Here is a 27,995-nt window from a genome sequence, read left to right as displayed (position 1 = left end):
GCATTTCCATTATAATTTTCAGAATCTGGCAGTCTGGATTTGTCCATACAAAGCTCGGAAGGTACATCACAATTTTGAACGGGACTTAAAAATATTTGCTGGAAGGAGCCTTCTCTTTGAGATAAATACGCATTCTAGAATGAATTTTATAGCTCTGTGAAACACTTGGCATAGGTTCCCAGACCGCAGTGCGATTTTTTTCCGACACAAGTGACAAGCGCAGCGCAGCGCGCGCGCGCTAAGCAATCCAATTTGGCGGGAAAGCTGAATGCTGAAGGAGAGATGAAAAAATGATGAAGAAATGACAAAAATATATAAATAAAGAGGTAAAGAACCATAGGTAAATAGACCTTTTTTCAAAGAGGTCACCCTGTTGAATAATTATGTAGTCCAGCAGAAAAACAATGATAAAACCACGCATAATTATTACAATATGCATGATACAGTAATTATGCATGGCTCTATCATTGTTTTTATGGCTGGACTACATAATTATTCAACAGGCAGTTAGTCACACTAGGAAATCTAGCTTTCAGAAAAAAACAACATCAGTCATCTACAGGATGTATTTGAACAACAAGGATGAGAGTTACCTGAATTAAGTTCGCAAGACAATCAATTAAAACTTGAAAGTTTGAAACAAAATAAAACGTGTGCAGCAGCCAAAATCAACCAACCAAAGTTTGTCATTCAATTCCCGAGACAGCGCTTCAATTTTTAAGGCCTTGTTTATACGCTGAAGTAAAAACAATTCCGCACGTGTAAATAGGTCAGTGTTTGAGGTCCGGAAAATTTCCTAGAAATAGCCTATCCGACAGTGCGCGGATCTAGGTGGGTTCCGCCTCCCCCGTAGATCTTTTTCTTGGGAAGTTGATCTTCAAATTAGTTCTCAAGGTTGGCTTGGCTCAAATTGTTTCATCTATGGCTCAAATTTTAGGCAATTTCTCATAGTTTTTGAGAATGTTAATTTCATTAAAAAGCGCCGGGTTATTTTTTCATGAATCCCTTTAGAAGTTTTGCGGCACATTTTTTTGCTTGAGAGTCAGGTAAACGATATAGCGCTTTTGCAGCATTAATCTTTGATACGCATTTTGGCGGGACGCTAGTGTGACTAACTGACAGGACGTCCTCTTTGAAAAAAGGTCTATTTACTAGCTGTCTCCATAGGGTTGGCAGACGATATCATCCACCTGGATGCAAGTGAAATTTTTCAATCTGCGGACCTAGATGGGGGTTTTAGTTATTATCAGTTTTAGGGTTAGGCCAGTTAGCGGTTTGTGTAATTTACGATGCGCGATCCAACGATTCACGATGCGCGATGCACGATCCATGCATATATTATGATGATTATTCTAATTATGCACGAATAATTTTTCATAATGCTAGCTACAAACATCCTATAACAATAACGAAAAAAAATTAAAAAAAGAAGGGGAAATAATTTATCATAATCAGAATGATTAAAATAACTTATATCTTCTGTGTAGAAAAAAACTGAAAGAAAAAGCCTTGACGTCATAGAAAAGTTTTGGCGCGAAAAATTTATTAAAACACATACTCATTTTTGTACATTCATTATTTTTTAAGAACAGTGAATGGGTTGGTCTAAAAAGCAGGGTAGCCAATTGGGGTAGCCAATTGGGCTAGGTTGTGGGGTACCTAAATATTTTACAGACCAGAATAGAAATACCGAAAATGAATGCATAGAACCACATTTTACTGACCAGGGAGCACGAATCTGATTGATACTTAGATTGATCATGTATGATTACAAAGATAAACAAAGATATAAATTACCACGTGTTAATGCACGAGGAGTAAGAAATAGAGCTTCATTATAATAGAGCTATTTCAAAAGACTTTTTGTACCTATTATAAGCTGCCATATTAAAAAATTTTGAAAGGAATTAATTGTTTGAAACATCTAAACATGATATAAATTAAACAATAGATTCAATAACAAAGGATTGTTAAGATATGACAAGATTAGAGATCATATGGCCCAAAGGCGATTCCAAAGCTATTATCATCGAATTACAGCTTCACGGAAATAACAATTAAAAACATAAATAAAATCTAAATCTAAAATATTAAAAACTGTTTTGTATATATTTTTTATTCGGGTCTGTAAATTTTCAAACGAAGCCAAGAAGGAAGACAAAATGGCGCCAGGTCTCTTGAGAAGTAACAAAGTTTAGTACCTTTGGAAAAAAGGCTATTGTGGCTGAAGTTCGAAAGGAATCTTAAATTTTATTACATGGAATCATTAACAAGATGTTGTATAGTTATTTCCACATGAAAACAGGTTTTCAGATTTCAAAAGTTTAGGCAAAAAGAGGTACCCCATAACCTAGCCCAATTGGCTACCCCATTGGCTACCCTGCTTTTTAGACCAACCCACAGTGAATAAGGTAAATAAAGAATCATTGGCTACATTATTACTTTTGGCATGTTCTTATAAAAGCATTTCACCAACCGAATTGCAATAACTGGTGCTTTTATTTATTCGATATTTTTCTTTGTTTGATGATCAAGTTAATTCATTTGATCTTTCTCAAAAAAGGTGAGTTTAGACACGCGCTCTTCATTAAAAAACGTCTTCCCTACTTTACCACAACATTGTTAATTTTTGTTTATAACCCTGTCTCAATGCAATGCATTTGGTTGGTTTAATCGGAGAAACGTTTTTTTTTTTAAATAAAGAAAGCAAAAAGGTTACTCTTAGGTGCCAAATAAACGGGGGGGGTTCGAATAAACGGGGGGGTTGGAAATTATTTTCAAATCAAATAAACGGGGGTGACCTAATTACCAAGGGGTTGGAAAATGGACTCTTAAAAACCCTAAAAAGGGTCAAAATGGACTAAATTTAGGCTTTTTAGAGTAAAACAAGAAACTTTCCTTTCTGGAGCTGGGAATTTTTTCAAAAATTAATAACGTCCGGGGGGGTTGGAAAAAAATCGAAAAATTAACAAGCGGGGGGGGCCGTTTATTTGGCACCTAAGAGTACAAGATATTCAATTCAAAGCATGGGCAAAAAAGTTCATGTTCTGATTTGATTTGATTGTTCAGGTAAAAATATATACACGCATACTTTACATTGGTTTTCCCGAGGGGTAAATCACTCGAAAAATTATCGTACACGTCTACAAAAAGTCAAAAAAAAAGTCAAAAAAGTCAAAAAAAAGTCAATAAAGTCAAAAAAAAGTCAAAAAGTCAAAAAAAAGTCAAAAAGTCAAAGTAAAAGTCAAAAATTCTAAGAAAAAAGTCAAAAAGTCAAATAAAAGTTAAAAATAAGTCTTGAAAAAGTCAAAAAGTTTCTTGAATGAGCGGATGGGCGGAGCAAAATTTATGGGCGTTTGGCGTTTTTGGACAGATTTGGGCGGAAAATCTTAGGCGCCCGAAGGCGGTGGGCGTTTTTGTCGGGAAAAAGTCAAAATGGAAGTTTGAAAAAAGTCAAAAAGTCAAAAAAAAGTCAAAAAAAAAGTCAAAAAGTCAAATGAAAATTCAAAAAGTCAAAAAGTATCGTACACCTTTTTTCAAGTGATTTACCCCTCGGGTTTTCCAGGAATACAAAAGAAGGAATTAAAATATGTGATTACTAAAACCTGTAAATGCATAATTAGAATTGCATAATTAGAATAATTAACATAATATATGCATGGATCGTGCATCGTGCATCGTGAATCGTTGGATCGCGCATCGTAAATTACACAAACCGGCCAGTTAGTTGATAGTTTGGTTCGTCTTCTTCATTATTCCATGTATCTGCTCTCCCTGTTACAGCCTAGGGTCTCTATCTCTTTAAAAATCTTATCGGCAGTACTCTGACCATATATATTTTTTTGTTTTTTGTTTTTGTTTTCATTTTCCATCAAAATTTGCTACTACAGAGGAACCCTCTTTTGATAAGATAACTAATGACTGTCATTGTAGTGATAACACACATTGACCTGTAGACTATGGCATGTAACGGAGTCTTCCGTGTTGCTAAATAAAATTTTAAAAAACACGAGAAGAATTTCTCCTGATAAAAATTCTTTTAAATGCTTGCCTTTGAGCTCATGTTTTTTATGATGCTCACTTTAGCCCATGTTCGTCTCTTTCAACATAACTCCAAACCTTCAACATAACTCCAATCTAAAATGGAAAGGCACAATATCTTGATACTGTATATTGTTTTTTATAATGCTTACCTTAGCCCATGTTGGTCTCTTTCAACAAAAAACTCCAAGCTAAAATGGAAAGGCACAAAATCTTAAATGGGAAAGACACAAAAACTTGATACTGTATCAAATTTTCTGTACAGTAAGTGAAAATACAGGCCAGATATCAACAAGTCCCATGTTGCGTACACTCGTCCCAAGTTGGAGCAGTTGACGGTACATTGTAAAAAAATCCACCAAAACAAACCAAAAAACAACCAAAATCTAACAAAAGTTCTTCACTACTTGCCCCTCTTGAATCTGAAATTTGCTTTGTCATTGAAGCGCTGAAACTATAAAATTAGTAGTTTTTGACGGTCGGCGCAGCAGACATTTTCATGCTAAATTTTTGTTTAACGTCAGTACGAACAAAATTCTTTGGGCAAGTGAAGATAGCCATTGAACCCGACTGTCGGCACATCAAAGGGCCACTACTAAATCTCTCCGATGGTATATTGGTCCGCTTTAGCGTTGGTGGCCATCAATACACCATCGGAATATCAGATAAGCTTTGATTCTTCTGTAAACAACATCCACTTCGCGCACAGAAAATGTCCCGGTGTAATCCATACTTAAAAACAAATATTTAAAGCACCTAAAAGTAGAGAGTCGCAGCTGTATTCCTCTTAAGCACACGCACATTTTTTTCGATTTTTCGTCACACCACCACCCTAGTAAACGTCTTTATGTCTGAGATTTTACTACCAATCCCCCCTGGTACCGACACCCTTTTTATATCAGTTGAAATTTCTAGAAAAGTAGAAACTGTTTTTCTTTGATGCTTAGCACTTAGCCTGGCTTAGCCTTAGTGGTCAGAGAGGAATAACCCTTTTTCAATTCATATTATATATTCCTTTCTCTAAAGAAGGGTGTCAGAATTAGACAAGGGATGTCAATATTAGACCAACTTACAGTACTGTACCCGTCCTGTATACATCAGATTATAAAAATACAGGACGGGTCTCCTGTCTAGGCCTAGGTTGGAGCTCAAGAGTTGCAATGGCCAAAGGCCTTCTTAGGGGCATCTGTACCATGAGACATAACTTAGGGGCACCGTTAGGGTTGGGAGCATTCTTAATTTGTTATAAAGGTTGTAAATTACACGCTATAAGTATGAGTATTTGTGAATGACAGCTTTCTGTCGTGTCTCGTTGGCAAGCGGTTAGGCATTGGGTTTGTAAACCAAGGTTGCTTGCATTTGGTGGTTCGAGCCGGGGTCGGAGACCTTTTTCACCGGTACGGGCAATTTCAGAAAAATACTTAGAAAATAGTTAGTATATAACACTTGAGAAAGTTAGAAAATCAGGATAGAAGATAGTAAAGTAGAAAATATGGGGAAAATAAGAGAGGATGCATCCTGATGGTGGATCATATTTTTCGCCAACCTCTCCATAGACCTTTTTGCCATTGGTGTCATTTTATATGCAAGCTGCCATTTTTCATACAAATCATAGATTGCCGAAACAGATTTGCATAGCTTTGCATATTCGAAATGGTTTTTTTTTTTCAATCTATGATTTGTATGAAAAATGGCTGCTTGCATATAAATGACATCAAAGGCAAAAAGGTCTATTGAGGGCACACTTTTTTGTGTTTTTAGGTTCTAGACTAGAAGGTTGTCAAGGTGAAATTTTTGAGACATTAATGCTATAATGAATAGTTGTTTGGGAAAACGTCTACGGTCTGACATAGCTGTCAACTTAGCCTCACAAATATGCAGGAGAGCTCCAAGTCGGAAAAATTTTCTCCAATAATACAATTTTTCCAAATTGGAAAATCGGGAAATCAGGGGAATTTTCCCGCAAAATTCGATTTTATATATCAGAAATTTTTTTTCGAGAAATCTGGGAATTTTTCATCCAAATTTTCCAAAATAAGGAAATTTAACCATTCTGTTTTTTCAAAATCTGAATTTTTTTCAGGAAATCAGAAAGTGCGGGAGATTTAGCTGAATTTTCTGGAATTTTTTTCCCACAGGAGAAAATGTTGGCATGCGGGAGTCTCACGCCCAATGCTGGAGAGTTGACAGCTATAGGTTAGAGTACTATAATTGGGTTTTGGAGCAGGTTATTGTCTACAAAATAAGTTTGATAAGGCTGAGCTTGAAAAAATGTTGGTTTGCCGTGCGTCAGCCGACCGACTCTTCTCTAAACTTGCCGACCTAAAACTTTTATTGCTATTTTGACGAGGACATTTTTTTTTTAAATTACAAGATGTAGCTAGACAAAATTCCATGAATGACCAAAATAAAAAAAATTTCCAACCAAACCCCCACCTCCAAGGTCACGTGACGACAAACCAAGAATCTTTTAATTCCAGCCTAGCTTAAATTGTATCTGAGTATCCGATAACGTACCCGCAGCCTAACCTCTGGGCCAGGCAAATAGAAAATCTTCAAAGCAAAAGAAGGTCGTTCACCAAAATTGATTCTCGCCAAATTGCACCAAAATTGGCAACTGGGCTCTAGAAATTTCTTCTCAGAGTCTGGAATGATAGGACGGTTGGAATCTAGGATGGAAACTATATAGTTGTTTTGGCGAACACGGCAGTCTTTTGAATAACTTATTACTCTACAGCAGTTACCTAGAGACAAGATAATTTATCATGTTTTTATTGGCTGAGGGAAAGTAATGTATATGGAGTAATTAGTTATTCAAAAGACTGTTGCGTTAGACAGGGGTCCTACTTAGTGCATATTCAAAGAATGAAAATGTTATTATCAAGTGGCAATAAGGTACTTCTATTTGTTACTTCGAATGTTCTTATCTTTTTCTTATAAGAATACTCTATGATTAATAGAGCAGTACAGCTGTATTTTCATTACATTACACACGTGTAGACGTGCCATGACACTCTGAGTTTGAAATAAGAATTTAATCAACTCTCGTTTTACACTGTTATGATATAATTATTCTTTTTGTTTGAAATATTTTTTCAGAACTGTCAGTTACTTCTATGTTCCAGTCTTTTTTGGTCGGGGTTTATTAATAAAGCAAAGACAGAGTATCAGTAAAAATTGTGAAAACTAATCTTCAATGAGTAGAACAAAAATCCATGGCCTTAGCCCCTCCATGACCAAAAGAAACTAATTGTGTTTACCCTTTTTCTCAAAATAAAAAAAATGTGGGTTATAAAACTTCCTCTTATCAGAAATGTGTAGAAATGTTGCAGATTTGTGAGAATTTATGGGAGATCTAAATAAAAAGGGATGCAGTGAGGGGTTTGAGACCCCTTGCGCACTATGTTTTATGAATGGATTGATCATGGGTAATATAAAACTAGAAGAGGCAGTTTACATTGAGCAATTGAAGTTTCAAGGTCAAGCATAAAACAGGAAAATTTTTTCAATATGTTAGTTTTCGCATTTCATTTATCAAGAAAGTGAATTCTTTAATGAAAAAAGTAAAATAATGGCAAAGAAGACTTTGTTTAAAACACCTACAACATCCAACCTTGAAACACCAGGACCCAGCAGTAGTAGTAATACAAATGAGGAACTACAATCTCTAATGAAAAAAATTGAAGTTGAAATGCAGGTGGAAAGTAATTATAAAGCTGTTCAGAAAGAACTCCATGAAAAACGACTTGAAAAAATGAGACAAATTCTGGAAGAATCTGCTAAAGATGATTGGAAATATGAAAGTCTTGATAAGCTTTTGTCATTGTAACAAGATCTTGTGTTTTTATTGTGTGAGTGTACATAGAGTAGTATTTTTAAAATTTGATTGTAAATACATACTTAAATAATGTTGCAGACTTCTCAACTTTTGAACTTTCTGGACCCAAATTCTTTAACATCAAAGTATAATAAAAAATCAGGGTGCTTTTTACTTCAATGTTAATTAAGATAACTAACAGTTGTTACATGTTTTATTTTTTACTCTTTTACACTTCAGGAAAATTATGTATGATAAAAAGTTATCTACGTTAGTATTGAGTTGTGACTTATCTAGAAAACTCACAATCTATGTATACTACCGTAATTTGGTCGGATGTCGACATCCCTCATCTAATTCTGACAGCCTTTTTATCAGCTGAAAGTGATAGAAGGGTCAAAATTATTTTTCTTTGCTTTGTGGTCAGAGAGGAATAATCCTTTTTTAATTAGTATTTCGAACTTTCATATTATTCCTGTCTCTAAAGAAGGGTGTCGGAATTAGAGGAGGGATGTTGATATTAGACCAACGTATCATGTAAAAAAATTTGGCTGCATCATATCTTTTTTTGTTTCAAGTGTAAAACTCCTACTCTTTGTTAAAGTTTTTCTTCTTTTGAAATCTCTATTGTTAAACTTTTCTTTTTAAAGTTTCTATCATGTTTTGATAAATCCTATTAATAAGCAAATTTTTGTAGGGGTCACTAGTAGCCGCTTATAGCAGTGCCTATAGACCAAGAGTAAGGCCTAAAAGTCTGGAGCTGTCTACTGTATTTTGTACACTTCAGTAAAAAGGTATCTATTTTCTTTTAGAAAAAAAAGCAAACTGTTAAAGAAAACAATTAATAATGGAATCAACAGAGGATTCTTTGGATGCTTCAGATAGCAATCATTTCACTCATGAAGGTATGTATGATTTAAAAAGCTTCCATGATACAAACAATTAGGTATTTGATAAAAACAATTAATTTAAAAAGATAAATGCTCACAGGAAGAATAACAACAAATAACACTATACCACAGGAAAAAGTTTCTGATTCCCTAGGCTATGAAAATGTATATTTCCAGATCTGGAAATTAGAATCCCTAACCATTCCCTAGCTAGGGAAGGTGAAATCTCTGCCTAGCTATGGAAGTAAATTTTACCGAACTTTAAGGATATTTGATTTCCCTATTAGCAGGCTGCATCTTTTGAAAACCCCAGGTGTGTGGTCAACCACACTCCTAAAACTATAAGTTAGGGAAATCAATTTTCCCCAACCAGAAATCGAGTTTCCTGAATTTGGTTTTCCAATGCTGTGACGGTTTTATTTTTTTGATTTGATTGGCTTTTATTTGAAGGTTTAGAAAAAAAGAACAGAATGTTTAAAGGATATACTCAAAATCCTAATTTCGGTAAATGGCATCTCCTACTCCCCAATTTGCGAAATCACATTACCCGATCCGGAAAGAGAGAAAGGAGTAAAGCGATAATTTGTGGTATTAATTTTCCCTAGCTTTATAGAGAGTAATCATGAAAAAGGTATGTGATCTCTCTTTCCCAACCCATGATAATTGATTTCGACAAACTTGGGATTTTTTTTTCCTGATGCAATCCCGAATGTGTAGCTAGAAAGTTAAGGGTATAGGTTTTATATGTTTGGAAATTCGTTATCACTAACGTTTTGGTAATATAAATACACTTCCAGAATGGGAAAATAGGTTTCCTTAGTCTCCTTACTTTCCCAAACTTAGAAACGCAAACTAATGTGATCGAATAATTAATATACATCTGAAATTAGGCAATCCCTAGGCTAGGGAATCAACAATTTTTTCCTGTGTACATTAAATGACAGGTGAAAGTGGGGACTCAGAATCAAGCCAGGCAACACACAGTGCTTCCAGCGCATCCCACAAAACAAAGAAGAGAAAGAAAAGGGGTGATTTTTCACGAAGAGGAAAGAAAACAAAGAAAAATCTTCAGCAATCAATCAACACAAAGAGCAAAATGAATTACAAATGCACAAACTTTATCAAGGTTAAAAGGTTTATCGATTCTCGACTTCGATTTAGTTTATTTGCCTGCCACAGCTTGGAGATATTTGAACAGTTGGATTTGGTGAGGCTTTGCACACTTTGTTACTTTAATGGATTGAATATCTCAGAAAAAGATGCCTGGACGAAGTTTTGCTACACTTTTGATAATTATATTATATTTGTTATCTACTTTCAGGAAGACCATAAACAACCCATTTTTGGGGTTTCGTTTTTTGACAACATTTTTGATAATGAGCAAGATCCATTGATATTTGGTTCTGTTGGCAGTAATAGGGTAAGACAAGTCCAACTTAAATCTTCCTTTACTCCTGAAAGGACTTTTACCATGTTTAACCATGTACTGTTCTCCTGGAATCTAAATGTTTAGACTTCAGCATCATGCCTTACGCAAATTCAGTTTTCTTATCACAATCACAAAAATTTGCTCACCATATTTTTGAGAAAAAAGTTTACATCTATCATCACATTTCCGATTTTCACTAGAGCACAAAATTGTCAGTTTTGGTGGCTTTTCAGTTGAAAAGGTTTTAATTCAGGTTCATAATTTTTAGGCATCAATTTATCAATGTGGGGAAGATTGTGGTCGAGTCAATCTCCTTCAAAGTTATATTGATGCTGATGTATCTTTTCATTATCAGTTTTAATTATTTTAACATAATTTATAAATATCACGCACCTTTTATTATGACCTTTCGGATGAGAAAAAAAAACTTTTCTTGACAAAAACACGCTTTTACAGCCAGAAGAAAGTTTTTATACTTGCACCTGGACGTACAACCCAGCGAATGGAGATCCATTATTTTGTTTTGCAGGTGGAAAAGGAGTCATTCATGTTTTGAAGTGAGTGATCTACTCTCTCACAGACCTGGTGGGATTTTTTTAGCCAGTGAGGGTAAAAGTAACGGACCAAAACTCGACGGGGATTGATATTTTCATTTGATATGAGTGGGGATTTGAATTCCTCTTTGTTTTCGAGACAAAAAATTCAGTGGGGATGAAAAAAAGCACAATATTTTGCAGTGAGGATTTGCTTAATATCTGATTATTTTCAGCAGGGACAAAAATTAGAGTATGATTTTCCACTGAGGACGATGTTTTAGCCAATTTTTACAATGGGAAGGCGTCCCAGTGGGTATGTGAGAAGCGATAATTTGTGGTATTTTTTTTTCTTTAGCTTATAGAGAGTAATCATGAAAAAAGGGGGTGTTTTGTGCTTTTGTTATCTTTTTTTATCACCCGTGGCTCTTTATTTTTTGTCTACTTCAGCCTGACTTAAAAGTTTAATTTTTCTTTATTTTCAGCCCTGTTTTACGACAGTTTGTTGCCGTAAGTTTTTTTTTTAAATTTTGCCCAAACCTGCTTTTTTTTACACGGGTCCTCCAAATTTATATATTTTAGAGTTTATTTTATGACATTGTAATTTAGCTCTGATTAATGGTTGTTTTATTGCTATGAATTTACAGACATTTCAAGGGCACGGGAGTGCAATAAATGAATTGAAAACACATCCTATTGACCCCTGGCTAATCCTCTCAACGAGTAAAGGTATCCTTTGTCTTAATCAAACACATCTTTCAAACACCTTTCTTGGATCATGAATGGGCCATTATACCATTAACTTTTAATACAATTCGTCTAACACAATCGTAATCAATTTGAAAAAGACCCCTGAAACAATTCCAAGTGACAACTCGATTCGATTCGGTAGAAGAGTTACCAGTCATTTCATTACACTGTTTGTTTGGCATAATGCTCGTTTCGTGACTGTAGGATACGTTCTTTTGCCAGTAACGCTAGAATTCGTTTGTCCATTGTTTGCCATATCTTTTGCTCGACATTTATTAAATGGCTTGCATGTTACAAGTTTGGCATACCTTTTTCAGATCACACACTTCGGATGTGGAACATCAAGACAAAGATTTGCGTGGTGACATTTGGCGGAGTTGATGGGCATCGTGATGAAGTACTCGGCATCGTAAGTTTAAGTTTCTTGGAGTTCTCTTCCTACTTTTAGCTTTCTTATTTGACTCATTTACTTTTTCGATATAGTTTTTTGACTGCTATAATACTTAACATTTCGATACATTTTCCATTGAATGACGAAATGCGACGATAAATATTACCTTCTTTGTAAGGATAATCTCAGGTGAATATTTTTGAGCCTTTGTATTTCATAAATTACACAGTAAAGCCGAACAAGACGAAAGAGACAATTTTTTTCATTTACACTAGAGTAGTTATATTCTTTTCATTTAGGATTTCGATTTGATTGGCACACGTATAGTATCCTGTGGGATGGACCATTCTTTGAAGTTCTGGTCTCTCGAAACTGACAAAATGAAAAAGGTACGAAATTTAACGAAATTTATGCTCAATTTAAGATCTTTTGAATAAAAGAATGATAACAATAAACTATATTTCTAAACCATAAAGTTTTGGGTTCAAGAATAAAATAATTAATTTCTTCGTTTACTTGGGAGCTTATTGGAAGCAATTTAGCAGATTACGTTTTCTTTTCTAGGTGATCAAGGAGTCACACGCACACAATTCGGAAAGCTCCAAAATGTAAGTCCGTCCACTGTCTATCATTCCAGGCTTTCAAAATCTCCTTCAGTAGTAATAAATAAATACTGATGGCATTGAATTCATGTTTGATATTCTCTTGTTTGAGTTGTAAAATCTTAAATTAGCCGTTGTCATTGATGTCATTTAGATCTCATGTGGAACTCGTAAATGTTTTGAACTTCTCTTCATTTCAGGACGTTCAACACGTTAGCAGTTCATTACCCAGAATTCACCACTCGTGATATTCATCGAAATTATGTGGATTGTTGTGTTTGGTTGGGTGATCTTGTCCTCTCTAAGGTAAATAAAAAAAAGAAATTCATGAAAAAAACGAGAAAAAAAATAGATGTAACCAGATGTAACTACTCTTATGATTTTATTTGTTTTCAACATATTTTTTATTGCTTTTAGTCATGTGACAACCAAGTCGTATGTTGGCAACCTAAAAAACCGATCGATCAAATTATGATTAGGGTATGTTTTTTATAACGGTTAACCCTCGTGCTTCTCATATGAATATTCACCGGCTTTTTGTTATGTTTCCCTGACATCAGCAGAATAACTGAACCTTGGCCTACTCTACTTCGTTCTAGAAAAATAATGCGGACGTTGGCACTTTTGTTCTTCACAAGTAAGTTGTCCTGTTTCTATGCATTTTATAGAACTTTGGTAAAATCCATAGGTATGTTGAAGACCACCGTCTACAGATTTTTAGTGAATACAGATATTTTCCTTTCTGTTAGGTTTGACATCACGCAGTGCGATATTTGGTTCATTCGATTTGCTGTCGATATCAATCAAACGGTATTCTTTCTACATTTTCAACTCTTCATAACACAAATGTCTCTTGTTTCTCGGTAGATTATCAACCCTTATTCTGCTGATATTTAAATTTATATTGTGATATGAAACTACGCTGGGTTGGTATTCTTTTTCCTATTTAGATCTTAGCACTTGGAAACCAAGTGGGCAAAATTTATCTTTATGACCTTGAGAGTGACCACCCATCGTGCTCCAGGTAATGTCACGAAGTTCATCTTATTATTCTGATAGTGAGAAGAGTTTGACAAATTCTTTCTTATTAAAATTTCGGCCAGATAGTTGTTCCGTCTGTCATAAAAGAATTCTTCACGACTTGACAAGACATCATCTCCGAGGAAAATGTTCTTTTCCATTAATTTTCTTTTTCTTGTTTCAGACCAACGTTATTGCAACATTCGAGATGTAACACGACTGTCCGACAAATCGCTTTCAGCAGCTCCGCTAAGTAAGTATTTTCCAATTTTACTCTTTGTTCAAGAATGATAGGTCGTGTGGGTTGACTTTCTTTCCTCGTAAACCAGCACTTTCTAATTTTTTTTATCAGAGCCCTGGATTGCACTTAATTTGTTCCCAGATATTCGCTTAAATTGAAAAAATTCAAAGAGAGTAACCTTCTTTTTCTTTTCTACAGGATTTTGATATCAGTTTGTGACGATGGCACAATTTGGAGGTGGGATCGCCAATCCTAAGAAATCTTTTTTGCAAATAATTTTTTTTTAGATTGTAAATATTTTGTATACTTATCTAGTTATCACTTACAGAAAACATTTCTGGCAGTTTCGCCAACTAATGAAAAGAATGCTGTTTTCTTTCCTTTCTTGGGACTTTTTCAACTGACTTTTTATGTACGTTATATTATTTGAATATATTTCGAATAATATATTTATTCGAATTAACCCTTACTATGAATCTCCAGACGTTTTTCTTGAAGCACTCGTTTATAAATTACTTCGGCATTATTCACCAAACAAAATGAAACATCCTTAAACACTGTTCGTTTAATAAACATTTTTTTCCATTACTTTTTATTTTCAAAAATTAATTTGTTCTGAGCTGAGCAAAAAAATTAATCTTGCAAAGAAAGATTGACTTAGAGAAATGTCTCCCTTCATAAAAAGTGAAAGAAATCTTCATTGATATTTTAGGATCAAACGTTCGAATGAAAGAGAAAAGGGGTAAGTTTTCTATCTTACTTTTTGTTGTGAACTTTTTTGTTGTAAATGTGCAAAGAAATTCTGTTTTATTTTTGTATATTTCAAATGAATTCATTTCTTTACATTGTTGGCCCAGCGCTAAGCGAGTGGGCCTTTCATTTGCAACGTTCTGTTCGTGTGTACGTGTGTCTGTCCGTCCGTTTTGGTAGAAACGGCGCTTAAAACCAGTAACACACTTTTTGCCGTCTGGACAGGGAAAAGCTTGCTAAAGTCGGATACTGGCTATAAAAGATATATTTTCTGATTCCGCGCTCCTTCAAAACAATTTTCAAAACAAAACAAGATGGCAGTCGAAGCGAGGAGGTTGATTCATACTTTCTTGAACATTTTCTTTGCTTTAGTGGTCAAGAGATTTTCAAACCAAAGAAATTTTGTAAAGATTTTGCTTTATAAACCTTTTTAAACATTCTGCCATTTCTTATAGTCTTTGCTCAAGTTTTCATAAAGTTTTATGAGTGAAAATTCTACCTTAAACCATTTCATTTTTAGTTTCTTGTTTTCAAAAAGACTTTATTTTATAAATTTTTAGGAAATAATGGCTTCTGATATAGAAATAAATAAACTGAAATGCAGCTGATGTGTAAAATTGAATAAGATTGGAACTTTTTTCTTCATGCTACATAAGAAAACAGTCACTTCTGGATAGACCTTTTTTCAAAGAGGCCACCCTGTTGAATAATTATGTAGTCCAGCAGAAAAATAATGATAAAACCATGCATAATTATTACAATATGCATGATACAGTAATTATGCATGGCTCTATCATTGTTTTTATGGCTGGACTACATAATTATTCAATAGGACGTCCTCCTTGAAAAAAGGTCTATCTGTCGCTGTTCAGGCTGTTAACAAAAAACAAAAAACAACGGTGGTCAATGGTGGGATGTGGTATGATTTTCAAACTCAACACATAATTAGTAAACTGATTCTGGAATTTGGTAATGGACACTAAAATGGGGCCCATGTGTAAATTGGAACAAGATTGGAACTTTTTCCATGATGCTACGCGTGCGTGAAAATGATTTTTTCTGGATCTGTCTCGTTTGACGAAAGGTGCGATGGCTTGATTTTTCAAACTTGACACAGAATTATTTCGAATAAGCTTATTATGGAATATGTTAATGGAGACTAAAATGCAGCTCATGTGAAAATTTGAACAAGATTGGGACTTTTTTCATGATTCTACACATTAAATAAAATGGTCATTTCTGGATCTGTCGCATTAAAACAGTCGGTCGGTTTCAAACTCGACTCACATCGATCACATAATTATTTAAAGTATATAAACTGATTCTGGAATCTGTTAATGAACACTTAAATGCAGCTCATGGGTAAATTTGAACTAGATTGAAACATTTTTCATGGTTGCAATGCATGAACAGTGAAAATGGTCATTTCTGGATCTGTCACATTAATTGTTAACTCGAACATTAATTGAATTTTATTAGCCTGGATATGCAGACCGTAAACTATTTCACCCTCTAGTTTTTTTAAGATTATTTTTCTGGTTTACGGTCTGGTCCAACTAACATACCTGCAGGGATATTAAAGCGCCCACTCACTAAGCAGAATATTTGCGAGATTTTTTTATATTTTTCCAGTTTTTCTATGGGTGCGCATAATTTATGGAAAAAGCTGACCTTGTGAAAAAAGATAAACGAATGAAAATGAAAACACAGGTTCATTTCTAAAGAAAATGGCCGCTTTAAAGTAGTTTTGAAAGTTTTTTGAGTTTGTGAAAGAGGTTTCATGGCAAGTTAATTATGTGTGTCTGCCTGGATTTTCAAAGTTTTGATAGTCTGTCAAACAAGGGTTCACTCAAAGGCAGTATCAAACAAACTGTACCCAACCTTTTTAGTTACACCGGACTCTAAAATTTTAGAAACTTTGTATTGTTTTTTTTTCTGAAATTTTATGTCTGGATACCCAGGCTAGAATTTTATTGGAAAGTTTAATGTTGTTGAAGACATTTTCGCGAGGTGGGTCCGCTGCTAAGGCCTGGTAAAATATTTTATTGGCCAAAGACTGACGTTACAGCAAAAAATGGGTAAAAAAATTGACGATTTTTGAAACTCGTACTCTTGGGTACCTAATAGCGGCCCCCCCCCCCGCAAATTAGTTTTTCGAAAATAATTTTCTACCCAGGACATTCTTATTCCAACTCCCCTGCTTATTGATCTTTGCGAAAATGTTTTTAAATAGTTCCCTCTTTTGTCCTAATTCTGCTGTATTACATGTTTTTTTATAAGCCTAACAACGTTTATAAGCATACCAAGACCTAAATTTGTCTAAAAAATAAGCATATTTTACAAGCATATTACTGAGCTTGCTTTTGAGGTGTGTAAGTGAAAATTTTTTTTTCTATTAGAAAACGTAATGACAAATCTTTGTGTCATTACTTATTATCCTCATGTATAGCAATGGCAGATTTTGGAAAAATTGGAGACTCGAATTTTTCGGAAAAATAAGCATATGATAAACATACTTCAAGCCTAAAATATCTCTAAGCATAACTGAGCTTGTTTCCCAAAAAACATATGCTTATAAAAAAAACATGTAGCCTCCTTTTCAAAAGTTTTCCACCCAGGACATTTCTATTTCAACCCCCCCCCCACTAATTAAGTTTTGAGATTTTTTCCAACCTCCGCCCCCCCCCCCCAAAGCCCCCCCAGCTATTAGGTACCCGAGGAGAGTATTCAACCGGATGAGCCTTATTCGCCTGTGTAGTCCCGGTTGGTAGGGGACCATTCAATAAAATTTCAAGCGTCTAACCAATGAGAAGTACCGCGGTTATTTTGAAAAATTTTTTCCTGTCTTCACTTTGATCCATGATCCATGTCAACGGGGTCATACATTTGCTGTTTTGCACGCTCGATTTCAACACGTTACTTTTCGCTGGGCCTTCACGCCCAACGGGCTTCTTGTTTTCTTTCAAATGAATTCATTTCCTTACATCGTTTTCTTTCTCAGGACATCGATGAAATGAAGAGTGCGAGGTCTTACTCCCTCATTTCTTGTTTGCTTTTGCACTTTATAGTTGGTAAGTTTTAGTTTGACATAAGTATGGCAACTGATACTTATTTTAAAGCCCATGAAATACGAACATCTTTCATTTTCTTTTTTTTTAATTATACCTGGTGCACCACAAAAAATTATCATCCTTGAAGTTCTCCAACTTGGTTGGGAAATACATAGGAAGCAAAATAAAAATTAGTGTGTGTCATCGATTTTCTTCGTGACTATTCATTAAATTGATTTCATAGTTTATGGATACCCTGCACATCACATCAACAAGAAAGTCCATTCTAAAGATGGCACTTTCAAAAGATTCTACGGTCTATCACAACACCATCACTCTCAACGGAAAGGCGGTGATTCGGAATCCCCCTTAGGAGTGGCACCGGAACCTCACATCACAAATGAAGATTCCCTGGATGATATGCCAAACACTGTTGGTCCTAATCCTAACATTATTGGAGGATTCCCTGAAAATGACGTCTGGGGGAATTTCGAATTGCCGAACCCTGAAACGATCGACCGATTGAAATTAGCTTTGAAATTGAACCACCATCGACCGATGTATGCTGGTGAGAACAGCGATTTACTTTTTGTCAGCCGTTTATGATTTAAAATTATTTTATTTTAACATTTTTTAACATTTTTGTGTGAGTTTGAATAGCTCTGAAAAAACCTGTCCTCTCCATTTGTTTCTCGCATTTTCTCTTGATTCTTTTCAGGTGACCAAGCCAGCGATGCTAACGATCAACTATACAGTTACGAACACCACGCCCTTCCTGAATACGACGTCATGGAAACTCCACCCTTCCAAGAAACTCTCTGGCAAAACGCCCAGCTACAAGAACTCTTGAAAGCAGGACGACGCCCACCGTGCGCCCCTGGTATGGGTTCCTGTCCGCCCGTCAACAATCCTCACGTTTGCACGCACTTAAATCACATGTGTGCGACAAACGCCCACCACCCACATCATCCAAACATCAAATTCGCTCCACCTTGCGCTGACAAAATTTTAGCACTTTTTGGCTGTGTCAAACCAACACCGCCTCCTCCACCACCACCGCCGCCGCCTCCACCTCCCCCACCCGCTCCTTTGCACCCTATACCCATACCGCCCAAAAAGCCACCCAAGAAAGAGGACGAGCCAAAAGAGGAAAAGAAAAAAGAGGATAAGAAAGATGAAAAAGAGAAGGAGAAAGACAAAGGAGAGAAGAAAGCGAGTTATCCTCTCTCGAATCTTTCGGGTGACATCATGGCTGGTGAAGGACCAGCGCATGCGCGGAGCAAAGGAAAAGACAAAGGGAAAAAGAACGGCAAAGTGGGGATCATTAACGAAGAACAATCATTAGCCCTGATGTCGGCCATCGGCTCTGATCTCGAGAAAACTCTCAAAGCAAAGTTTGGAGACGACGAAAAAGTGAAAAGTGCTGAGCCAGCGAAATTGAAAGAAGAAAAGACAAAGAAGGCAGATGAACCAAAGGACAAGGATAATATACTGAGTACCTTCTTGACGTCGAGCAGCGAGAAAGGTATGTTTAAATGAGTGTAAATAGTTTTAGTTATAATTTCTCGGTGCATTAAACCCCATACTGCTGGGTTCAGCCTAAACGATCATAAAGGGCTCTTCCAAAAAAGATTTGGATATAGGGTTACATTTTTTGGAAACTTACCCCCGGACATTGTGACTTTTGATCCTCCGGACAACAGACCTAACCCCCCGGACAACAGACCTAACCCCCGAACAAGCATTAATTGAGACCCCCCCCCGGACATACATAGTTACCCCTAAACAGAGTTTGCCCCCTCCCCCAAACAAGGCAAATTTTGTAGAGTTTTCACTACCCCCCGGACAATACCCCATGTACGAATTTTTTTTGGAAGAGCCCATAATGCTTTTATATTTGCTTTCAGAAAATTCCGATTTTTCGGAATGGTCCAACTGGACAGTGTGCGACAAACCGTGTGGACTGGGCTCCAAGACACGAAGACGAACTTGTTCAAAGAAAGAAGATGATTGTCAAGGTGTGAATGAAGAGACGAGCACTTGCAAAGTGACCAAGTGTGGAGGAGGTAACCAAATTCGTCCACAGTGTTGATCATTTTGATTCATTTCAATAAGCATCATCTATGAATTCTCCTACCTTAGACGTACAAACTTTCGCGAGAAGAAACTTTCACGATTTTTGCGAAGTTTAGCTCTTTTCGCGAAGATAAATACCTTTAAAATTCTTGAGAGGGCAATTCGCGAAAGTTTATGCTCGCGGCAAAAAACTGCAAATAAAATTTATTCAAATTTTCCTCTTTGATGATAACAAGGATAAAATTTAGTGTAGATATTATGCAAAAGTCCATCAATTGTGATTTGAGTACACTGGTCTTACGCACCGAAAACTACTACTTGAAATATCCTAATTCGCGAAAGTTTATGCTCGCGAAAGTTTGTACGCCTAAAGTACTCAAAATACATTCTGTTAAATTTTCCCAAAATTGTAAGTGTTCATGCGGACTTTCCATGCGTAGCAAAAGAAAACTCGCTTCACACATTGACTGTTTACCTCATTTTTTTTTACTTCAGATGAAAATTCAGTAAAAGAATCGAGTGATCAGAAACCGAGTACGGAAAACCTTGTGACGGATATCTTAGCTTCGAAAGCCAAACAAGTGCTCGCTGTTCCTGATTCCACCACTTCAAACGAACAAAAAACTGAAGCTCAAAATGAGAATGAAATGAAGAGCAATGTTTTGAACGAAATCAGTCCCGTTGCTACGTTACCTGTTCATGTCAAAAAGTGGGGTAGGTGGATTTTGTGGTGGATATTCTCACGTATTCATGATATGCACCATTGCAATGTCTTCTGACATTACATCATGAACCCAATAGCTGATTGGTTGTAAGTAACGTAAAATCAGACAGTACGTCACTTTCAACCAATCAGCTGTTGGGTCCGTGGAAGACATTGTAATGGTGCATATCATGAATGGAGGTGTTGCAATGTATTCTATAATTTCCTCGGAGCTTTTCAACTGAATTTCTCGCAACAGTATTTTGGCCTACCTGAAAGTGTTTTAAACCATTATAACATCATTCATGAAAAAGCGCTTCAGGCGATTTGAATAGTTTTAAAAGGTTCTTGTGGAAGTTAATTCTCTTTTTTATCATATCACCAGATTTTTTAGTAGATACAACCACACAATTACATCACTTATCTTTAACTGGTTTCTTCTCTCACCTTCAGGAAACTGGACGACTTGCGATGCAGATTGTGGTGTTGGTAAAATGTCACGTGACTACCTTTGCGATGACGTCACATGTGAAGGGAGCGAGAAAAATCATGAAGTGAGATCGTGCCGTATGAAAGCATGCCAAGGTCAGTCAGAGCAACAAAATGTTCAATGACTCGTTTGCCCAGCAAATAGCATTGCTTTCCTAAAAGTTTTCGACGGGATTATCCATGAAAGAACACAAAGGGCCACAACTAGTTAACCCTTCTACCATCTTCTCCATTTTAATGTCGGGAGTATCCTATTTTTAATATGCTCAGAGGCATAAAAGCCCTCAAAGCCCCCCCCCCTGTTTCTTAGGGCTGGGGTTGCAATAAAGCTGAAATATGACAAATTAAGACGATTTGCTAAATATTAGGTCGCGGGCACCTGTTAAGTTGCTTTTTTACAGACCAAAACGTCGAAATTAAAAGGGGAAAGCTTGTAAACTACTCGAGCCCCTTATCTTGAGAGGTATCAAAACGTCACAAGATGGTAATTACAGGACATTTGTCTTTATTATCGTTATTTATTATCGTTATTTATGATATGACAAAATTTTGTCAGACAAGGGTGTCAATCCTCAATGTGATAACATTGTCCAAGTTTCATGAAAAATATCTAGTTTAAAATTCTGTCAAGGGATATTTCATCGGCTTCTATCCTCGTTAAACACCAATAGAATAAAACTGCGATCTGTTTCCCCAGGTCGGATTTTGCCCTTTGAATCTTCTTCTCCTTCTTCAAATTTACGTCGTCTTTTTGGACCTACCTCGGTGGGGTGGAGGTCCTATAAATTAACCTCTGTCCGTTCGTCCGTCCGTCCGTTCGTTACCAACTTTTCTCGAGATTGAATCATTTGAATCTTTTGATTTTTGGTACAAAGGTGCAAAATGGTGGTGGTCAAAAAGTGACGGAGCCCGATTTTCGAAAAAAAAAATTTGGGGGCAAATTTGGGCCAAAAAACGGTTTTTTTGGACTTTGAAAAATTGGATCATTAATTTTTTCTAATTTTTGCATGAAAGTAGGTAAAAGATGGCTCAACCAGATTTCTGCAAAAAAAATTTTCAGCTCAAAAAACGCATCTTTATCTATAAGAATCACTATTAAAGTCTATTCACGATAAGTGTGCACTCTTTTTTCATTTACCTATTACTTTTGAAGGAATTCCTCAATCTTTATAAATTTGGTATCGTTGGAAAGATATTAGTGAGTGGAACAATTTGAAATAACAAAATCTATAAAAAAAATTCTAAAAATGAAGATGAAAATGAAGAAGAAAAAAATGAAGATCTTGTAAAAAAGTGCTATAACTATCATTTTCACTGAAATGACTCCTTCATTATCGAACGTCATCACTGTGAAAAAATTTCTCAAAAATAATCATTCAGTCAAAAGATATCAAACAAAGTTATAAGCTGATTGACGTCTAAAAATTAACTTTGTATCATAACTTTATATTGAATAAATATTTTAGTGAAATTTCCTCACAGTGATGACCTCCTAAGATCAAAGAATCTCTCCAGTGAAAATGAAAGTTATAGCACTTCTCTACAAGATCTTCATTTTTTTGGACCTACCCCGGTGGGGTGGAGGTCCTACAAATTCACCTCTGTCCTAGACTGGCACGCCAGTCGGGCTGGAACGGTATCACGCGGGAAAAGTGAGCGTATGAGTTAGGTAAGCGTAGGAAGAAATTTTGTCGGCGGCGAGGGCTGAAAGCCCGACTGGAGCGAAACCCCAGGAAGGAAAAAACGGCTAAGCTGAAGCCCCAATCTTACAACGCCAGATTTCGGCGTTGTAGAAATGAATGAACTTTGAGAAATTCGTGAAATGAGAAATGAAAACTTCCGTCAAAGTCGCAGATCGTGTTGTTTTGATTTTTGAGGAGGGAGTGATTGGAAAAAATAATGGCTGACTTCTAGTGGAAATTTTTATTTGAAAAGATTTTGTTTTGTTTCTTATTGATGAGTCTCTTCTTTGTGTATATGTGGCTTTTCTTCATGGTTCTCTGCATGCAAAATTCTTTGGCTCATTTTTGATTGTTTTTTGTTGGTTTGTTTTGATTTGAGAGGCAAGAGAAGATGGAAAATCTTGTAACATCAGTTATCAGAACTTGTTGACTTGTTATCTTTTCCTATTCATAACTCATTCAATTTTAGGAATGGAGTATTCAGATTGCAAACACTATGGACTGTGAGTTTTTTTTTCATTTCAGCTTTCTTTTTCCTAGGTTTGCAGGTGGTAATCAAAGGGATAACCCAGTAGCTAACAATTATTTACTGACATTCAAACACATAAGACGTTTTAATTTTCCAGGACTCACAAGTCAAAGGTTCTTTATCAAAAATATATGGTCGTTGGACTACCAGAGACTACTACACGACACTGACACAATGTCGTGTGTATTGGAAGTGCTACAAACTTTTGTGAATATCTACCTGGTTATCCCTTTGTTTTGAGTTTAATACGTACTGTATCTATCCCTATGATAAAATTACACAGTTTTGAGTAGAAATAAAGTTATGGTAAAGCGGCACTGACAAATTTCTCCAAAAAATATTTTCTTTCAAATTATGAAATATTAAAAGTCTTCTTACATCTAAAAATGATTAAATTTTTTCGCCATGCTTATGTTTTACTCAATTCTAGTATTTTTTCCAAAACTTATATATACTTACGTAGAGGGAAATTTAGCAGAATTTATGGAGAAAATTAAGAATTCTCAGTTTGGCAACAAAAATTTCTCAAACGACTGTACACATAGTACCTACTATAACTTTAAACATTTACATATTTTTAAATTGCCAGATTAGTGTGGCAAGAAAACTCATTTTTTTCATTCAGCCATAAATCTTCAAGTGTGAAGTTAATTTTATAGTACACATACTTACAATTTACAGAAAAATGGGTGATAAGTATATGTCACATGTTCAACAACCCATTTTTTCCACAGCTTACTTGTTCAACAAATTCTTGTCAAATTGAATGTCGAACAAGTGGGTTGTGGAACAAATGGGTGCCAAAATGATCGACAACCCAGTTGATTGACAATCCACTTGTTCGACAATCTATATAGTTGTTCAACAGACCAGTTGTTTGAGAGAAGAGTGTCGAACAAGTGGTCGTCGAACAACCATGCAGTCGAGCAAATGGGTGTCGAACTAATAACTGTCAAACAACCGGTCTAACAAATGTACCGTCGGACAAGTATACTGTCGAACAAGTGGGATTTCCCCAAAATTATAGTTGTACGTAGATGAAAATTTGTCAGAATTTATATTACGGTGAAAATTCAGAATTCTCAGTTTGACAACAAAAATTTCTCAAATAGGTAACTTTAATTTAAATAATTATATTAAATTGTAAAATTAGTGTGGCAAGAAAACTCCCAAAAAAATTTAGCCATAAATCTTAAAGTGTAAGGTTAATTTTTCAGCATTTTTGGTGTGACAAGAAAATTCTTCAGCACATAGCCACAGTCTATAGAAAAAGGTCAGAATTTACAATAATTCTCTTCTCATGACAAAAAATACTGCATTTTTCTAAAATCATGAATACGTGTACCCAAAAACTTTTCTGTCACCATATAAACTCTGGATTTTCTATCAGAGCTATCTTATCACAGCACTAAATTCTGCAAATTTCAATTTTTCACAAATTAAATTTGTACATGACAGATGTTACATTTTTCATTCGACAGACTGAAATACTTAATTATAATAATACACTTATAATAATAATTATGCACCAATGTGTCATTGTTTTGAGGTTGGAGTTTTAGTTATTCAACATATGACATCTTAACTATTAAAAGTAAGTACTTTTCTGTAAGTTTTCCATTTAATTTTCTATGTGTACGTGTAATTTTCCTGTGCTTGGCTGGTACGTTACATGCTGACAGTCAGGACAGGTTGTTTTTTGTAGCAGTGAGTCTGTTGAAGAGGGTCGGACTGTCAGACAGCAGCCTGGCAGTAATGACATTGAGAGTGATGAGAGGGATAATCTTTGGAGTTTCTTTAAACTAACCAGGAAACGCTGTTTATTCTCACGATAACCTAAAAATAGTTTTCAAACCGTACCAAAAAAATTTTTGGTACGGCTTGAAAACCTGTGTTAGGTTATCGTGAGATATTAAAAGTGTCAGAATTATTGATTATTATGATATGTTATTATTCTTAAAATAGTGTCAAAATTTTTCAAAAAGGTTATTTTGTTGGGTACTTTTGAGCAGAGTTCCTGCCTGGTTAGTGTTACTGTTGTATTCATAGAAAAGAGTGTTGGAGGGGTTCACTTAGCCACAATGAGACTAGAGTAATCAAGTTCCTTAACAAGTAGTCTGTAAGTACTAAAATAAAAAGCAAAAAGTATTTAGGTGGAACCAAATTAGACTGTTAGAAAAAATATTTCTTACCTTGAATGAAAGAGGCTAGCAAAAAGCCCCAAAAGCACGTAACATATACCACCAACCTGCATAAGGAAAACTGAATAATCCTTGTACACTTTTGATGATTGTAGAAAACTGAAGCTAAATTGCAAATACTTACCTTTCTAAGAATGTATGAATAACAAAAACAACTAAAGATGTAAAAGTTTCAAAACTTGAAAGGTGGCTCCTCCACCACCCAAAATTCAAAACAAAGTGGTCTGTCGGCTTTTCTCCCTCCAAAATTTAGGAAAGCACTCCTCCGTTCTCACAACCTCCAAAATGAAGCCGTGGCAGAATGTTCTAGTCTGTATATCAGCAGCCTCTCACCAACTTTTGCTCGCTCTCCTACGCAGCTCCTATTCTAGCAAACGCCCGCCGCCTTTATGTTCCCGCCCTCTGACATGATTAATTTACAGACTAGTTTGCTAGTCTACCTCTGTCCGTCCGTCCGTCCGTCCGTCCGTTCGTTACCAGCTTTTCTCGAGATTGAATCATAGGAATCATTTGATTTTTGGTACAAAGGTGCAAAACGGTGGTGGCCAAAATGTGACGGAGCCCGATTTTGGAAAAAAAAAATTTTGGGCAAATTTGGGCCAAAAAACGGCTAAAAACGGGTTTTTTGGACTTTGTGAAAAATTGGATCATTAATTTTTTCTGATTTTTTGCATGAAAGTAGGGTACCATGATAGGTAAAAGATGGCTCAAGCAGATTTTTGTAAAAAAAATTATTTGGCTTAAAAAACGCATGTTTATCTATAAGAATCACTATTAATAAGCATATATTAATGTTCTTAGTCAAATTACTCAATTTCTTTATGAGATAGATGTTTTTTTTGCTCATGAGGGCTTACTTTTAAAGAATATGTGTGTTTAGATTTTGGTTGCTTGGCGTGTTTTTATAGAAAAACTGGCCAAGTTCAATATTTTTTTATAAGCACATTATCAATTACTTAGGTATTAGCTTTTCTCAAGATTGGCTCTTTCATTCTTTAACACTTTTTGCACAAAGATGCATAACCATAAACCCTCGAATGTGAGGGAGCCCAATTTTCGAAAAAAAAATGTTTTTCGGCGAATTTGGGCCAATAATACGGCTAAAAAACGGGTTTTTTGGACTTTGTGAAAAATTGGATTGTTCTTTTTTTCTGATTTTTTGCAAGAAAGTTGGTAAAAGATGGGTCAAGCAGATTTTTGTAAAAAAATCTTTTCAGCTCAAAAAACGCATCTTTATCTATAAGAATCACTATTAATAAGCATACATCAATGTTCTTAGCCAAATTACTCAATTTTTTGATGAGATAGATGTCTTTTTATGCTCACGAAGTCTTGAATATGAAAGAATATTTCAAGAGCATGAAATTTTGGTTTCTAAACGTTTTTTTTATAAGAAACAAACGACTAATTTTAATAGATCGTCATTATTTGTGTTCTGAATGATTGTTTAACGTTCATGCTCACGTAGATATAAATTATATATGTGTTAAATGCATAACCAGGTAGGTCCATAAAAGTATCACTTGTTCTTCTTCATTTTCATCTTCGTTTTTAGAATTTTTTAAAGACTTTTTTACTTCAAATTGTTCCACTCACAAATATCTCTCCAACGATACCAAAATTATAAAGAACGAAGAATTCCTTCAAAAATTATAGCTAAAAGAAAAAAGAGTGCACACTTATCGTGAACCAGACTTTAATAAGCATATATCAATGTTCTTAGTCAAATTACTCAATTTTTTGATAAGATAGATGTTTTTTTTTGCTCACAAAGTCTTGAATATGAACGAATATTTCAAGAGCATGAAATTTTGTTTTCTAAACGTTTTTTTTTTATAAGAAACAAACGACTAATTTTAATAGATCGTCATTATTTGTGTTCTGAATGATTGTTTGACGGTCATGCTCACGTAGATATCAATTATATATGTGTTAAATGCATAACCAAGTAGGTCCATAAAAGTATCACTTGTTTTCTTCAGACCCGACAACTGAGGATTCCATGAAAGAAGTCTGTTTATCTCAAGAAAACAATCTTCGCGAACGTCATGGTGCCGAACCTCTGCAATGGTCCAACGAGCTGTACCGAAAAGCCGTCGAAGTTACTGATCATCTTGCTTTGAACGGGATCACAGCAGAAAATCTTCCACAATACGAACGTCCCGGGCTAACATTGGCTTACGTAGATTCCAACGCCGTTAATCCTGATGACGTCACAGCGTCATGTCGACACGCTATTGATGGTTGGTACGTACAAAAACAAAATTACGATTTCAACCATCCGAAGCTATCGCAAAATGATCGCGACTTCGCTCAACTTGTGTGGAAAGCCTCAAAGTTTGTCGGTGTCAGCCGCTCACGTCTTCCCGAAGGAGGCTCTTATATCGCATCTGTTTTTCAGCCAGCTGGAGATTACCAAACGAACAGCAACAAAAAAGATATTCTACTGGCTTCCTCGAATACGAAGAATGATAAACTTTCAAACCTCATTGAGAAAATGTTTTCGAAAAAATACTCTTCAGTGTAATACTTTTTTGTAACTCTTTTTTTGCTTCAGTTTTATTTGGACGACGATGAAATGAAAATTCATTGAAATGTAAATGAAGTTGATCAACCTTCTGAATTTAGAGGGGGCTAGAATCCATGAAATGCTTCAATTTGTTTCGACCTCAAAATGAGTGAACTGATTGATCTGCCATTAAAACATACGTGTCTGTGAAGGGTCTGATGGGAAAATTCCGGAACCCAAGGAACCGCGCGTGCTGAATATGACGCATCTACAAAATATTCGCTAGTCCAAA

General features: G+C 35.5%; 2 protein-coding genes across 2 annotated transcripts; both read left to right on the top strand.

The window, feature by feature from the left end:
- Positions 1–8,665: 8,665 nt before the first annotated feature.
- On the top strand, positions 8,666–14,080 carry LOC136818025 (polycomb protein eed-A-like). The gene is made up of 17 exons (XM_067074393.1): positions 8,666–8,763; positions 9,693–9,874; positions 10,070–10,168; positions 10,446–10,514; positions 10,634–10,734; positions 11,196–11,220; positions 11,358–11,439; positions 11,778–11,869; positions 12,151–12,240; positions 12,416–12,459; positions 12,654–12,759; positions 12,871–12,933; positions 13,053–13,090; positions 13,203–13,263; positions 13,404–13,477; positions 13,658–13,726; positions 13,913–14,080. The coding sequence occupies exons 1-17, from the start codon at positions 8,706–8,708 to the stop codon at positions 13,968–13,970; spliced, it is 1,311 nt and encodes a 436-aa protein (XP_066930494.1). The 5' UTR covers positions 8,666–8,705; the 3' UTR covers positions 13,971–14,080.
- A 228-nt stretch (positions 14,081–14,308) lies between these two features.
- On the top strand, positions 14,309–27,795 carry LOC136818024 (uncharacterized). Its single transcript, XM_067074392.1, has 8 exons — positions 14,309–14,456; positions 17,466–17,535; positions 17,759–18,082; positions 18,233–19,039; positions 19,422–19,580; positions 20,086–20,304; positions 20,747–20,878; positions 27,177–27,795. The coding sequence occupies exons 2-8, from the start codon at positions 17,478–17,480 to the stop codon at positions 27,719–27,721; spliced, it is 2,244 nt and encodes a 747-aa protein (XP_066930493.1). The 5' UTR covers positions 14,309–14,456; positions 17,466–17,477; the 3' UTR covers positions 27,722–27,795.
- Positions 27,796–27,995: the final 200 nt, after the last annotated feature.

This window comes from Clytia hemisphaerica, unplaced genomic scaffold (genome assembly GCF_902728285.1).
Source record: "Clytia hemisphaerica strain Z4C2 unplaced genomic scaffold, Clytia hemisphaerica genome assembly, whole genome shotgun sequence".
Taxonomy (NCBI): Eukaryota; Metazoa; Cnidaria; class Hydrozoa; order Leptothecata; family Clytiidae; genus Clytia; species Clytia hemisphaerica.
This window is presented reverse-complemented; position numbering and strand designations above follow the sequence as displayed.

Excerpts from the sequence above, each read along its gene's own strand:
- LOC136818024 (XM_067074392.1), top strand. The coding sequence starts at position 17,478 with ATGAAGAGTGCGAGGTCTTACTCCCTCATTTCTTGTTTGCTTTTGCAC. Across the intron at positions 17,536-17,758 it reads GCTTTTGCACTTTATAGTTG|TTTATGGATACCCTGCACAT; the intron begins GTAAGTTTTAGT and ends TTGATTTCATAG. Across the intron at positions 19,040-19,421 it reads GACGTCGAGCAGCGAGAAAG|AAAATTCCGATTTTTCGGAA; the intron begins GTATGTTTAAAT and ends ATTTGCTTTCAG.
- LOC136818025 (XM_067074393.1), top strand. The coding sequence starts at position 8,706 with ATGGAATCAACAGAGGATTCTTTGGATGCTTCAGATAGCAATCATTTC. Across the intron at positions 10,515-10,633 it reads AAAGTTATATTGATGCTGAT|CCAGAAGAAAGTTTTTATAC; the intron begins GTATCTTTTCAT and ends ACGCTTTTACAG. Across the intron at positions 13,091-13,202 it reads GGCACTTTTGTTCTTCACAA|GTTTGACATCACGCAGTGCG; the intron begins GTAAGTTGTCCT and ends CCTTTCTGTTAG.